We start from the raw sequence: 15,533 nt of genomic DNA, 5'->3' as shown, positions 1-15,533 counted from the left end.
ACAGCCAAGTCAACTTTGCATGTGTAAGTTGGTACTTCAAGTTTGTTGAAAGTATTCTGATTAGCTTGCAAATTGCTTGATAAATTCTACAAAGATCGTATAGATCTCAAAGATCGATCTCAAAGTGTTGTCAAAGTAGTTTCTTTGATTCCATGATGTTTGATTTTATTGTGCCGAAACCATGGACTGACCCCGCTGATAACTACCTTCACTTCGCATACAGGATAAAAGTGTTTTAAGACGTGAACTAAGTTTTCTAAAGAAGTCCTCTGAAGCGATGGTAATTCAAAATTTGACTCCAAAAGTCAACTCTATTTGCTACATGCTAACACAACAGCCAGCTGACAGTCATGACGGACAAATGGATTATTGTACGTCCGTGGACGGAGTGACCAGATTGTATGTCCACAGATGAAGTGACCACAGTCTGTGAAATTTTAGCCTTCAGACTTGACAAATACGTTTTATTCGTTTAATCGCATTATTGGCGATGGGCAAAACTTAAAGGGGAAGGGTCATCGAAACTACGCATGTGCGATGTATTACATGAACGATATGTAACAAGTAAGTTTACAATGCAAAATATGTTTTAACTTCATCAATCACAAATGTACCTTCAGATGCAGAGTTTATATTAGTCCCATACGACTTTCAGCGCAGTCCCGATGACCCCTCCCTTTAAGTTTTATAGAACGAAAATATTACCTTAATCAATGTTGTTTATATATTACAGATATTTCATTGCCATGATTGGTTTTTGATCGAATTCGTTTGCAATTTGGGGAGACTGTCATTAAACAGCTTAAGTAATGACCATTAAAAACGGATGGTATACAAGCATTTGTAATCTTGTCACGCGGAAAAAAGCACATGTGGTTATATTCATACTTACTGCTATTTACTCTGTTTTAAAACACGTTTCTTTGTAGAAGCGTTAGTTTTCAACTGAACTGGTACGCAAAGTAACCCGGAGATAAGACTTAAATGAACCATTTATGAATGAAATCACGCGAGCGATCATCGTTTTACCAATGGCGTCTCCATAACGTCTTTTCCTTTCAATTCTATGACCATTGTGAAAATGTTATCAGATATAAATAAACACGATTTAATATCAGTCAACCACCGTATAACGACATAACAACAGAAGCAAGTCAGATTGAAAACGTTCACACCATGCGTAAGTATGGGTAATTTGCATATTAAATCATGCGTAGTAATACACAATGGATGCAATTTCCTTGCCAATTATCGTTTGTCTGGCATATTTAACGGTTCAGTCAAATAAACGCTTATATTTTGACAAATAATGCAAAAAAGAGCTGTCCCAGCAATGTTTCTGCTCATATAAAGTCTTAAAAGAGGAGATTTGCCTGAAACATTTCTCCGCTGTAGTGATTTGTTCATGGGCAACCCAGTTCCTTATTAAAGCCCTAGGTAAGTATAGAAGCTAATTTTGTAGTTTTACGTGTTTTAGCAGGTTAGGAGACTACACTTACTTTTTTCATTTTCTGTCTTATACTCATCACAACTAACATGGACAAAGAATGCATTGTCTTTATAAGTCGGTGACGCATGTTTTGCACCTGGGGACACCGGTTTTGTTGTGTTAAAGCCATTAATAAAATGTAGGAACTTTCTCGTAGATTCATTTTTCTCAAAAGCGCTTCAAGATGAAAAGATGGTATTGTGATGCGAGACTGCTAGTCCATGCAAAAATGCGCGTCTGATAGCTTAATGTTGGTCTTTATCCACTTTTTATGACTTCAACAAAATTAGTGAATCTAACGTTGTTTTAATAACTTTTCCCGGTAAGTATTTGGCCGGAAATCTCACATTACAACCATGCGACGGAACTAGCGGGATTTGATTTTTATAAAGGTTGTAGAATTTGTCAGGTGACTCGAAAGTGAATCAAGTTGCGGACAACGACCGTTTAATATACTCGCAATATCTTTGCTTCAAAACATTATGTTCGGAAATTGTATGATGAATGTTGCATTAAGTTCCAGATGATACTGAAATAAAATGGGAAACAAATGGACAATACTGTTTTTACACTTATGCTGTGTAGTCTCGTGCACGTGTACACAGGTAAGGTTCTTTTCCTGTCCGAACTGACTTGGCTCGAAAATGTCCAATCTTGTTTCCACATCTCAACGTCGATAGTTAACATTTAAACCACGCCGAGTACTCTAAACAGTACTTCGGACGACTAGTGTTTGTATCCAAGGGAATATCTTTGTGCTGAACATGTAGACGCATTTATAAGGCAAGATTTTTTTTTCTTTGTTTCCATGAATTTGTTTTTTATGGACGCGATTACCTTATATTCAATTTCTCAATCATATAAATATAAATTGTTCTTCAATGAGTATTGTTTGAATATGCTAATCAAAACATTTTTTGCGATGATTCTTTATCGCCGGATAACATCCACTCGCCTAACAATATCCTGGCACTGAACTTGTACAAATATCAGACAAAAATAGAGGAATATGAGTTAGTGAAACTAAATGCAATTGCAGGACAATCAATCAATCAATCAACCATCAATCTTCTATTGTTCACAGGATTCTGCAAGTGTAAAGAAGAGACAAACTCCAGGTAATATTTCTTTAAAGCGTGTGCGTTCATTGCCTAGGATAGGAGATGCGTTGCCTAGGATACGAGATACGTTTATTACCTAGGATAGGAGAATAAAGCATTGGAAAGATGAAGTGGGTAGAAGAGGGAGTGTGATTTGAATCATATTGCAAATTATTTCAAATCAAACTGGAAGTATTGAAAAGTCTCGCCATTTCAAAAGTCGTAAGTTTTGACTTGGGACATTAAAGAATGCTGCATTTAATTATCCCTCGCTCCCTAAACAATGAAGTGTTTCAAGAGCGGAGATAGAGGGTCCGTCCTTGCACACTTGCTTAGCAACTCATTTACTCATTCATTCTCTCTCACAATTAAAATCAAAATCTTTCAAGCTGCAAAATTCAATTGGCCAAAGCGATGTTTTAATCGACGACGTGTATCAGCGATTTTACAACATTAACACAGCAGGGCTGGGTGAAGTCTTGTTTACATTTAATCAGCTACGTGCTATCTGTTACACAACACACTATGACCACTCAACACACGTCAGACAGAGAAACATGAACAAATCACCACACTTTGTATTGTCAATGCCATGTGTTTCTTCTTTATTCCTAATGATTTATGTTTCTCTGTCTGAAGTGTCTGGAGTTGCCGTGCTGTGTTGTGTAACTGAGAGCATGTAAATGACTGAATATAAACAAGACTACATCCAGCCCTGCTGTGTTAATGTTGTAAAATCGCTGATACACATCGATTAAAACAACGTCTTGGCCATTTGAGTTTTGCAGCTTGAATATTTTGATTGTATGTTCCAACATAAAAGTCAATGTCTTAGTTTTTACTTTTTGTCGTATTGTTCAGTTTTGACCTGTGCATCGGATGGTAGTGGTAGTGGTGACGTCACATCGGTACCGGCCTTTGTCCAATCACAGAATTATCCTAACGATTATCCTCTTAGCATCACGTGCCGTCATGACATAGAGCTGCAAGCAAACAAAGTGGTTGTATTAGAATTCGATGCCTACGACATTGGAGACAATGAAGCTAACTCAAGCCCACTGATTTGTTATGACAATTTAGAGGTGAATTCGAATTTGCAATATGGTTTTGTAGTCGGCAAACAATGTTGTTTTACAAAGCTAATGAAGTTGGTACTCAAGCATCACTTTTAGAGTCACTGCCATCATTCAAAACGATCTCTCCAAAGTGGTCAGTTATTTTGCTTATAGGGAAAAATGTATCGACAGAACAGGCAAAACTTGATATTATCAGATATCACAATAAGTATGACAGCGTAGTATTCAGTGACTTCGTATTGACATAGCACATTAAGATAAATGCATGTTGTTTTTCACAAGTCATTCTCATTTACGGAGATTCGAGGAAGGATACAAACTACGCCTCCGATGGTGAAAACCTATTATGAAACGTAAGGCTTGTTGTACTTTGCGAGAGAATGATTAACAGTTTGAAACCAACTGGAACCATTAATCAAGAGCTGTGTCTGAATTTTCAGCTGCAAGATGAAGAGTATCCTTCGCTGCTAAATTCAGACGATTTGGAAATGTGTGTCGCAATATCAAACCCGCAACTTTACATGCACTTCACCTTCTTCAGCAACAAAGCCAGCATTACTCTGACTTCGGACGGTTTTGTTGCCAGACCGGGATACCATGCCAGCGTCAGCGAACGAGGTGAGTCTGTACCTCAGAAACAGGTGTGGAATGCGGTGTGTCGATTCGACCGAATACTGTAAACGTCATAGGGCATTGTTCATGCAACATTTATTCGGCAATTATCGACTTTTAATACACACCAGCTCTTGCTCGCCGTATCAAAGTAGAGATATAGACAGGTATTCGACAAGGCTGTTACACTCAAATAATTATGGTAGGTTAAGACAGTGCATAGCTACTAAGGCAAGCTCATTTATTATTTACGCCTCAGATCAATAGACAAATATACTTTCAGATCTGGAGTACACATAATAGACGAGAGCATAATACACAGAGAAAAAGAGTCATCATTCTTAGCATGAAAGAGATAAAAATTCAAACACAAATAAAAATCAGCAAAAACAGTTTGACTTTTTATCGCAACGACACAACTGTGATATTTCCGGTCGGCGGAAGACACCCCATTCTAAACTATCATTCTGTGTTATGGTTTATATTTTTTCCAAAATATTTGATCTTCCATGGAAATACAACTTCTTGTTCCGCTTCTATAATCATTTTGCAATTTCCTTTCTTCAGGTTAACAACAAAGCATCTAGTAATGTTAAAGGTATACTGTCACCTGTTCCAATTTTGCCACAGTTACCATGGAAAGAGAATATCTAACCAATCACAGATTTCAAGCGGGTGGCCGCTTTTTAAAAACAGCGCCCTCACATGGGCATTTTGATTACCAAGGAACGCCCCTTTGACCTTATATGGGCATATTTAGATTACAGGTGACTGTATACCTTTAAATGCTATTGCTGAAAACTTTAGTCTGGCCTGAAATGTATTTGTCCACAGAAAATTGTTTACTGCAAACAATGCATTGTGTTTACAAGACTTAAACGTCGAATTTCAACAGACTTAGGAGGATATCGAAGATGAAGAAATTATACTTTTATTGAACAAAATACTGTGAAGGATAGGTAATTCATTTGTCCCTTCAAAAGTTGCAACTGTGTGCAAAATACTCCGAAGCGAATGATTACCTTTCATAACGTTATTCTCACAAATCCTTTGTGTCCCAAACATATCAGTTTATGAATTCACCTCAAATGCACAGCACCATGTACATATCTGAAAACGATCTTATTTTTTCTTTCAGACGCTATACTGTTTCTATTCGGGCCACCATCGACAGACTCAGTAGTTGCATTAGGCTCAGACCAAGGAATCTCATTAACCACAGATTCCTTTAAGTATTACGGATTGTCCTACAACACAATAGTGGTGCGTATTCGAAATGGTATTTGCAAAGTTCAAATGATCAGATCAAGGCTAACAAAATGAAACTTAAGATAAAATTCTCGACGCCTGATTACACTCTTACTGTCTTCAGTTCCTTATTTACGCATTAATTGCTGCCTAAAACCGACTTACTTTACCTTCGAATTTTACATACAAATTTATATATATATAGTTTTTTTGCAGAAACTCCATCTTACGTCAGTGTTTTTGATAAGCAGTTCTTAATTCTTGCGATAAAATTATTTTATGTTTCCGCAAAGGTAAACGAAGACGGCGTGATATCGTTCAACGGTCCCTTGGTTGATGCTGCTGGATTTACAACCACACATTTGCAAGCACTGAACACATTCAATGAACCCCTCATTAGCATTTACCAAGCTGATCACAGCAACAGTAAAACCGGGGAGATATATTTCCGTACGATGACGTCAACTTCTGAACCCTCGGTGATGGCAGACATTGATGACGTCATCAATGACGCATTTCCTTGTCGAAGCAACTCGTTTGTTGGCACATCTGCCTTTCTTCTGACCTACTGGAGGATTTCATTTCTGGGTGCAGTACAGGACGGCTTACGAATTGTGAGTTGAATTCAAACTTCTACTATTAGAAAAACATACGGGAGGAACCTTCCTAGAATGCCAAACATATATTCTTGAAAGTATTTTAAAATATTTAATTAATACAGCCGTGTAATTCCTTATCGCTAGCTTTGACAACTTGTGGTAAACTAGTACCTTAAGTGGATTTCAGTTGGATTTGACACAGTTAGAGGGTTTAGCAGGCTAGTTGAGTACACTCATTCATACAGTTAGTACCGCCACCAATCACGACTTTGGTTCTTCAGTACCTTCAATTTTATTTTCGTCTACGGAGTATTATTTTGTCACCATGCGTTATAGATTTGATCGATTTTTCCAAAATATCCTTAAACCTGCCTCACCAGTCCTAGGAACAGATAAATGAACCTGGCGTTCAAACTTAAAAGCTACAAAAAAACACTTCAAAGGTTGAAGAACGATTAACAGTCGTAAATTATTTCATTGTTTTCTCCCAATCTGCTGTAAACAAGCAAACAACACAGATGTAATGCTTAAAACAAAATCAGGCGAAATTGTAAGTCCATAAGGATGATAACAATATTGACAGAGCATAGCGAAAGGTGATATGTAATTTTCATGTCCGTACAATTTATTATTTTGATTTATTCAGGTGCGAAACAAATTGCGTTTGTTGATAACATTGGCATGTGTGGCATATTTGGACTCAATACTGGGACACTATTTTAAACTTCACCATAGCGTTGGCTGAGCAAAATCACATTTGAAGTGGTTCTGTTCACTGTAAGGTAATCTGTTTTGTTTCAGCGAAACACTTATCAAATTGCTGTAACCACAAGGTCTGGTGGTGAGACTTATGCAGTGGTTAATTACCATGACGTTCAATGGTATTCCGGTACACGTGACAGTGGAGGAGAAAGTGACACTGGACAGGGTGGTACTCCGGCCAGGGTGAGTCAACTTGAAAGGATGGGGTATTGTTATTAGCTGGAGTTACTGAAGTGAAATATAGGTATTCATTCTAATAAGGCAATTTTATGGTTAATGATTTAAATGATTGTCTGAATACAGAGTTTGGATCTCAAAACAGGTAGTCCTTTGCATGTCCTCACCTTACAACCAACATCAATAGATTTATTGTACATGGTGATACGCGATGCACGCAGGTTGATAAAGCAAACTACGATACGCAAGAGTGTGGCAACCGTATTTCTCCAAACTAGCGCAGACACAATTGGTTCCCGACACAGGTTTCCTCCGTCTGAAAAACCTTGGGCTACAGACCGTACAAAGTTTCACCAGGCCGACGATTCCCGGCATGTTAGTATTCAATGCAAAGAATAGATTATGAATTCAGATCGAGGCATGTAGTCGCTTATGCTAACCGTGGAATGCGCAGATAGCGATCATTCTGAAAGAAAATAGCTTGCTAAAGAGGAAAGATTGAAGTAAATTGTGACAACGTTTCAATATTTCACAATCATATGTGCAACTGGTTTTCTGATAAGTACTTTAAATTGTGCGCAATTTTAGAACGATTCTCCGCTGTTCTCTAAATTTAGCATAACCTTCCATACTCCAGGCAACGAATACTGAACTCATTTTATTATTAGGCTGGCTTCACAGACGGCAATGGTAATTCCTACGAGAACCCACTATCAGGCTTGGTGGATATCATCGATATTGAAGAAGCATCTAATGTTGATCTCCTCGGAAGATATGTTTACAGAATAGATGGACAAGACATTGAACACCCTAGTAAGCATATTGACGACTACGCTATACGTGTGTTAGATATTAATACTGTTCTATATATTGACTCCAATCTACAAGGTTAAGTCTCAAAGATATCAGCTAAGCAAAATGTTTGCTGGTGTTATCTTGGATTCAAACCTTCGCTGATATCCTGCCTCTGGACAAAGCAAAATTGAGGCAGTATCGGTCTCTTGGAAAATGTTTAGACTGATAATTGTACAATTTGTGATGATGAATTGTTTAAGTGTACTCGATTTCAAACTTGTAACATCAGACTGCATTGTGCTTCTTACCACACCACAGAGAATGGCGATCATTTTGAATGTCGAAGACTGGTTATTTTCATATAGTATGCTGTTCAAGTCATATTGAAACTCCCAACTATTATTCTTAATTCTCAACAAGAAAATGTTAAAAAATCCGAAAAGTAGAAGGAACAAGCAAAATTAAAGGCAGAGGTGCCGGACAGAAAAATACACGTGGGGTGGTGGCACGACAAATACCGCAGGTTCAAGAATATAGTAATGAAAATTGCTTGAAATTCCAGAGTAAGATGGGGACTACACGGTTTTCACTCAATGGAACTCATAATGAAAAATCACTTTTCGCGGGGCAGAAATTATTTATTTCAAACTAGTATTCTGACATATTCCCATGAACCAGCTATGTTTCAATGAATGATATTTAAGCAATAGATGCTTGAAAATTCCAAAGAAAGATTGGGTTTTCTCCCGTCTTTTCCCGTCTCGACCAATCAGATCACTGTATTTGCACCATCAATATACTGGTATGATATAATGCTTACATAGTTTGTGCTTAAGAACTGTATAATGCCGACTTATAAATGCGTGGTGACGAAAAATGACAGCAAGAGTTGATTATCACAGGCATACCAAAAGGCAGACAAGCGGCTTGAAAAGATACGTTTAGTCAAATTAATCAATATAACAGTCCTAGGCAATTTTGTATGAATTTTTTTATTAATAACGGTCTTTCCCAAATGCTTGGCAAACGATACGGTGTGCCTGTTTCTAAATCATATAAGTAGAGATAATATGTGACGAAGATGTATAACCAGACGTGTATTAATTTTTCCGTTAGCAACGGCATCACCACCTACCATAACATGCCCGCCGCATATCATAGCTATTGATTGTGGTTCCGGGGCTCAGGTCACGTGGAATGATCCACAAACGTCTTCAGATTGTGGACCAATAACAAATGGACCAACGTGTAGCGAAAGTCCTGGTATTTTCAGCCAATCAACCACTGTTACTTGTACAGTCTCCAACAGATCTGGAACCAGCAGCTGCTCATTTTTGATTACAGTAATGGAAGGTAAATTTATATATCAAACTGCATATCACCCTTTTCCTTTGACATGAAGTATTTTCTTTTTTATCTCGAGCAAAAACAAAATCCTGCAATGTGATTAGTCAGAGCTAATTTCTATGTTGAAGTGTCGTTTTTTTATAGCAACGGGCAGCATAAAACCAAAACCTATTTGAAAAAACAGTTACCAAATGAATGATTGTATATCTTCATTTTTCTTTCCAGCAAACTTGTAGTCGTAATACCTTTTACACTTTGTTGCAATGTGTTCCTATGGTTTACTTATTCATTTATTTGTTGTTGAATTCGTTGTCTATTAAAGTGCTTTCCGATAGTCTGCGCCATTCGAACTATTGCCATGGTTTCCATTAGAAATATTTAGTACCTGTTGCTCATTTGTATCTTTTCACAGACTTTATTTTGCTTTGTGTCACTTTTTACAGCGTTGTCATCATCGCCATATTGCTCCTCTATTTTTTTCTGATCGGAATAAAAGAAAAATTCACTTCAATTCAATTTAATTCACAAACGTTAAAAACAGTACATTTACTGGTGGTTAAGAAGGTAACGTCAAAAGCAGCACACAGCTAGCGTTAACTGACCATGGATAAGAATAGCTTATGTTTTGTTTTTGATGATTCCACTCGTAATAAGTATCCGACCATCAAATCTTGTCCACACGACTCACAATAAGTGTTTTTTTCCACTTGTTGTTAATGCTTAATCATCTGACAGAATTTTTGTTGTTTCCTCCCTTTTGTACAGACACCGAACCTCCAACCATCGCATCCTGTCCACAGGATATAACTTTGGACACGACATCTAGTGACGGTGAAATTGTAAATTATATGACACCTCTAGGCACAGACGATTGTACCCATGACGTCACATGTTTGCCAGAATCTGGGTCACTGTTCCCATGTGATACGACTCAGGTGACTTGTACTGCCGTGGACGAAAATGGCGCCACCACTTCCTGTTCTTTCCAAGTGACAGTCAACTGTCAACGTGAGTAAACGTCCAGGGGGACTGTTCTCACCCACTGTTTTTCTGCTACACTCAGTGTTAGACACTTTGAAGGGCAAGCAAGTTATTTAAGGTACATTCCTGACGTACGTACCGGCACTGAGTTATTGGGACTCAAGGTTGTCTATTTATTTACATGAAATTCTTCACAATCTATAATTTCGAAGAGCTAAAGTAAAAATAATACTTCAAATTCGATGGAAAACTTTTGTTTCGCCATTAATGATCATCTCTCTCTCTCTCTCTCTCTCTCTCTCTCTCTCTCTCTCTCTCTCTCTCTCTCTCTCTCTCTCTCTCTCTCTCTCTCTCTCTCTCTCTTTCTCTCTCTCATACACACATCGGATGGGTATTTGTATGTACATAAATACTACAATACCTCAAGGTTTATGCATAAAATAGTATGCCTTTAAATACTTAACTTCTGCTTGTTCACTGTTTCCTCAGCTGAAGACACTGAACCACCGGTAATTACAAACTGCCCTTCAGACATTACGGTGATTGACAGTGGGAATAACGGAGAACAAGTCTCGTGGGTGGAGCCTGACGCCACTGACAATAGTGGAAATGTGTATTTGACGAGTACACACCAGCCAGGAGCGACGTTTACTGCTGGTTCCACAGTTGTTGTGTACACAGCTTCTGATGACGCAGGCAATAACGCCATGTGTTCATTCACTGTTACAGTAGGTATGTGATTATACCGGACTATCAGCGGTGAATACTGAGACTTTACGGAACAGTGAGAACACTTCCTGTAGAGCAGTAACTGAAGTAAGATTCACCACAGACGACGAACACGTTGATCAGTTTTAATGTAGAACGCATCTCGGGGACAGATATTCGGCTCTCAAATTTCAACAATTCTATTCTGATCTACCACTTTTGGGCTCATTTTAAAGCTCTTAGATAAAGAAAAACTTTCATCTTCTTAGTTGTTCGATAATCCAAACTTTTATTTTACCCAAAAGAATTGAGACAGGGATTGCGGCCATTTTGATTTCCAAATTTCAAAATGTTGATTAATAATTTTTCGCTAGTTCCAAATTTCACAAGGTAACCACTGATTTTGGTTGTTGGTTTGGTAACAGAATGGTTGAAATTTTCATTCAGGAAAGTTTGAGCAAAGGCTTAAATCTTTCACTTTCGAGGCGCATACTACCTTGATAAAACCTGTCAACATTAAAGCTAGCGCATTTCTGTTTAGTCCATTGATGGTACACGGCAGAGGTGATACTGCCAATGCATTTACTGACTCCTCAAACACACCACGTGATATTGTTACCCGTCCGTATCTTGAAGATGTAGATGATCTCTACAAACCTAACGTTTAACTGTGGTAATATCGAACTATTTCAGAAATATCCTGGAATATAATTTCACATTGGAATATCATTTTCACTGTGATAGATCATAAGATCTCGGCGTCTTCTAAATTTTCCCGTTTCAGTTCCCGATAACACGCCTCCAGTTATTACAGGCTGCCCATCAGATATATCAGCTCTTGACCGGTTCAATCCCGGCGAAGCCATCGAGTGGACTGAACCGACGGCAACGGATAACTCAGGAGGATTGGTGATTCTGACGAGCACCCACCAGCCAGGCGACATCTTCCATATCGGTTCTACACAAGTCACATACACTGCAGTAGATGAAGCTGGATATCAAGCCGTATGCACCTTCTTAGTCGTCATTGGCAAGTTGCAACCAATAGCTCTACTATATCAATGTCTTGACTGGCAGTTATGACAATATTATTTTACTCCTTAATCGAAGCTATAATGTATTAACAAATCTATATTAATGGGTCCACGATATAAGGTTGTATAAAATACCATTTTTGAGAGAACGATTTTAAATGTATACCAGAAAAATAATTTTGTAGGCTTTCAACGATATAAAAAGCGTAGTTGATACGGTAAGGCCGGCTAACAAGATTTGGGATTTGCAAAGAGTGAAATGGTGAATAGCGCATGGACATAAGTTTTCCATGTTGAATGAATTTCTGCCGATTTACAAAGCATTCATAGCTATATACTCATTAAGTAAACCAAATCTCCCTTACAAGGCGGCAGATTACCTATTTGGTTTGTGATCACTTCCAGAACGCGGACCGCTCGGAATATGCAGACACTATTTCTTCCACAGTGGACCGGAAACGTTTGCCAACGCTAAGACGTCATGTGAACTGGCGGGAAATGAGTTGACCAAAGTGCCAAACGGTAGCACAAACAGCGCCCTCGTTCAGCACATCATAGACCAAGGTGCAAGTAGTTCTTCTTACTGGTTTGGTGTATCGAAACTTGGCGGAAGCAACTGGATGAATGCTGATGGATCGAGTGTTTGCTACGAGAACTGGAATGATCCTGCAGAGGAGACAGATAATGGCCAAGACTGTGCACAACTGTGGTAAGATGGTAACCTTCCGCCTTGTGCACTTCAACATGATGCCTCAGTGATATTTAACGTAATACAATGCAAAATACCTCAAAACACGCAATGTAATCAAACGCCTTGGAGTGTCTCAAAATGTCATTAATTAGTGTAAATATTATAGCACGACCCTCAGAAGAATGCAAAGAAAAATGCATCACAAAGAATACCCGTGATCGACAATACAACTTTAATGTCTGGCTTATCAACACATTCTGTGTGTACTTTAGAAGAAAATGTGTGTGAAGAACATGCAAGTGTAAATGGTCGTCCTGAAAGACCTGTATCTTGAAATAAATCAAGCTTATTGGTATTACAACTGTTGCTTACGATCTGTTTCAATATTTTAGGTCCACAGTTTACGACCAATGGACATCGGAGGATTGCACAGACACGAAGGGTTACATTTGTCAGAGGTGAGTTTACAAGTTGAAAGTTATTTTGGTGATATTGACGACGTCTGATCTAATTTTATTTTTTTGCAAAAAATGACTGACGGCAATGAATGTTGTGCTTTTCAAGTTTTTTTTTGAAATATACGCAGTAACATATACAACACAGCTAACAGCGACTATCGGTGATTTAAAGGAATCCTGGTCTTACAACTATACTTTGAAAAATTCTCTAACTTCTACAACTCATCTTTTTGTGAATGAATAGCGAACAACCCAGTGCATCCGCCGGGATCTCAAGCGTTCAATATGTCACCTTTATCATGGACCAAGTTATACAGAGGTCTCGAGATAAAATTTTGAGTTTTGAGAAAATCTCTAAATTAAGGTCGTGAACATCAATGCCATCACACTTGACAGTGAAAAGGAACATCTTTGTCAATCCTTACTTGTGTTAAAATATCTCTTACATTCTCTTTGATGACGATGAGGGCGCAATGCTGTTTTTTTCAGCAGCCCATGAAGTGAGTCACTCTATCTTTGTTTTAGCCTTCTCTAGGTGACAAGACATTGAAGTTCACCGTTCATACTTTCAAAACTCAAGATGAAGCATGACTGTCGACGCCCAAAAATATATCGTTTTGGACTCAGGGTGCAGAATTCATTATAAAAAACACGTATTCGTCAAAAGCATATCACAATCCAAGGAACATAGATGGAAAATGGTGATATTATGTTCATCTTTAGCCTAGAATGACATTTTATGATATTAGTTTCAGTACACCAAAATATGACAAATTTCAGTCAGAATGTCTGGATTTGCAGTACTATCAATGTAAGCTCCAAACTTTAGATGAGGCGACGGTGATGGCTTCAATTTTGATTAATTGACTTGTGTAGAATTACACAGACTTAGTTGTCGTTACACAAAGCATGTTTATTAAAGTATTTTTTGCTGATGTCGTTTACATGACACTTTTGTTGTTGAAATTTATCATTTTTTCCCAAGTTTTGAATTAAAATATCCATCGATGCATCGAAAAGACCGATCCATTGCCATCTTATGACTATGTGTGGTGTATTTGTGAGAGAGAAAGTGTTAATGCATGGGTTTTGGTTTTTAACTTTATGTTAGTCGGACATTATTTCTTATAAAAGTACATTTAGTCTACCGCTCATGAAGGCTCATTTTAATGTCCATGTAGTTATTGAAGTGATCATCAGCTTAATTTTGTGAAACTTTTACTTTCCCCAAAGGATGGCGGCCATGTTGGATTTTAAGTATCGGTAAAATATTTGGTCATTTGTTTCTTTAGTACCAAATTTTGCACGGTGACGTCAGAGAGTTATTCTTAAATTGAAAAGAAATGGTTTAAAGTTTCAGTGTGGAGAGTTAAGGCATGGGGTGATGTCTTTCGATTTCTAGACGCGAAATAAATTAAGAATCTCCTATATAAATAATATTGTATGTTCTGTGTCAAGGTTGGAAACCATGACAACGTTTCTGATGTCCACGATTATGTCTACTCTTGTATACTGAGGGGCAAACTAATGTACCACTGTTCTATGCAAGAACACTGCGTTCCTGTTCCCGTTAAAAACACAAGCAGTCAAGTCTTCGATGGTATTACAGACCCTAGAAAGGCTGTAGGATCGTACCTGACGGGTCATTACAGAAAATACTCTGTCCTGAATTCGGCTGATAGTGCAATGTACATGATGGATGCTGACTTAATACACACCAACCAACCATTCATAGCAATAATCTGTACCAATCATCAACGACAAAACATATTTCAAGTTGCAAAGCAAAAGGAGGCACTAAATCGCACATTTACATTTTACAACTTACACTCTGGTCATTCATATTGATCCAATAAACAGATCGATATGATCATAGTATTTTCAAATCAAAATTTTTCATGCAAAAGGTAACGCTTCATTGGCTATGAGAGTATAGTCACGCGATCACTTGAAATTATGACTCCTTGTTGATGAATATATGATGAGTTTGAGACAGTGATGGTTTGTCTTTCTTGAGACAATGATGGTTTATCTTTCTTGTGACAGAACTGAACTCCGAGGCAATTATTTGAAGTTTCCGATCTATTCAAAATCCACTCCAGTGCGTACAGAATGTAAAATATTGACATGGGAAAAATGATAGAAACTTTACGTGACTTTGCCTGAGGGCGCTTTTGTATACATATCTCTTTATGCGAGAGTTAGAAAATGTATCTGCGTTTTTCCTTAATCCTGGATGCTTTGATAACAAACGGTTCTTTTGCCGAGCAATCGTTTGAAAGCGTAGTCCCTTCGAGGCACCACGATTCATCCTTGCACATACATAACATAAGTACACATACGTAAATACTTATATGTGAAGTTGTACTGCAATTTTTATTCATTTACTTAAATATATCATTTACGTTGCAAGAGGTAACGCGTAATTGTGTGGAGTTTAACATTATACGGTACAT

General features: G+C 37.9%; 1 protein-coding gene across 1 annotated transcript; it reads left to right on the top strand.

The window, feature by feature from the left end:
• Window positions 1-4,120: 4,120 nt before the first annotated feature.
• Window positions 4,121-14,102, top strand: LOC139143652 (uncharacterized). The gene is made up of 12 exons (XM_070714190.1): window positions 4,121-4,283; window positions 5,416-5,540; window positions 5,819-6,139; window positions 6,926-7,069; window positions 7,732-7,876; window positions 8,975-9,211; window positions 9,971-10,213; window positions 10,676-10,918; window positions 11,679-11,924; window positions 12,334-12,637; window positions 13,012-13,077; window positions 13,603-14,102. Exons 1-12 carry the CDS (start codon window positions 4,154-4,156, stop codon window positions 13,610-13,612), a joined length of 2,214 nt encoding a protein of 737 aa, XP_070570291.1. The 5' UTR covers window positions 4,121-4,153; the 3' UTR covers window positions 13,613-14,102.
• Window positions 14,103-15,533: the final 1,431 nt, after the last annotated feature.

The sequence above is a fragment of the Ptychodera flava genome, chromosome 1 (genome assembly GCF_041260155.1).
Source record: "Ptychodera flava strain L36383 chromosome 1, AS_Pfla_20210202, whole genome shotgun sequence".
Taxonomy (NCBI): domain Eukaryota; kingdom Metazoa; phylum Hemichordata; class Enteropneusta; family Ptychoderidae; genus Ptychodera; species Ptychodera flava.
The sequence above is the reverse complement of the archived record's forward strand: the minus strand, read 5'-3'. Positions and strand labels throughout refer to the sequence as shown.

Coding starts and splice junctions, on each gene's coding strand:
- LOC139143652 (XM_070714190.1), top strand. CDS start 4,154: ATGTGTGTCGCAATATCAAACCCGCAACTTTACATGCACTTCACCTTC. Junction 6,140..6,925: donor TACAGGACGGCTTACGAATT/GTGAGTTGAATT, acceptor GTTTTGTTTCAG/CGAAACACTTATCAAATTGC. Junction 9,212..9,970: donor TTTGATTACAGTAATGGAAG/GTAAATTTATAT, acceptor CCTTTTGTACAG/ACACCGAACCTCCAACCATC.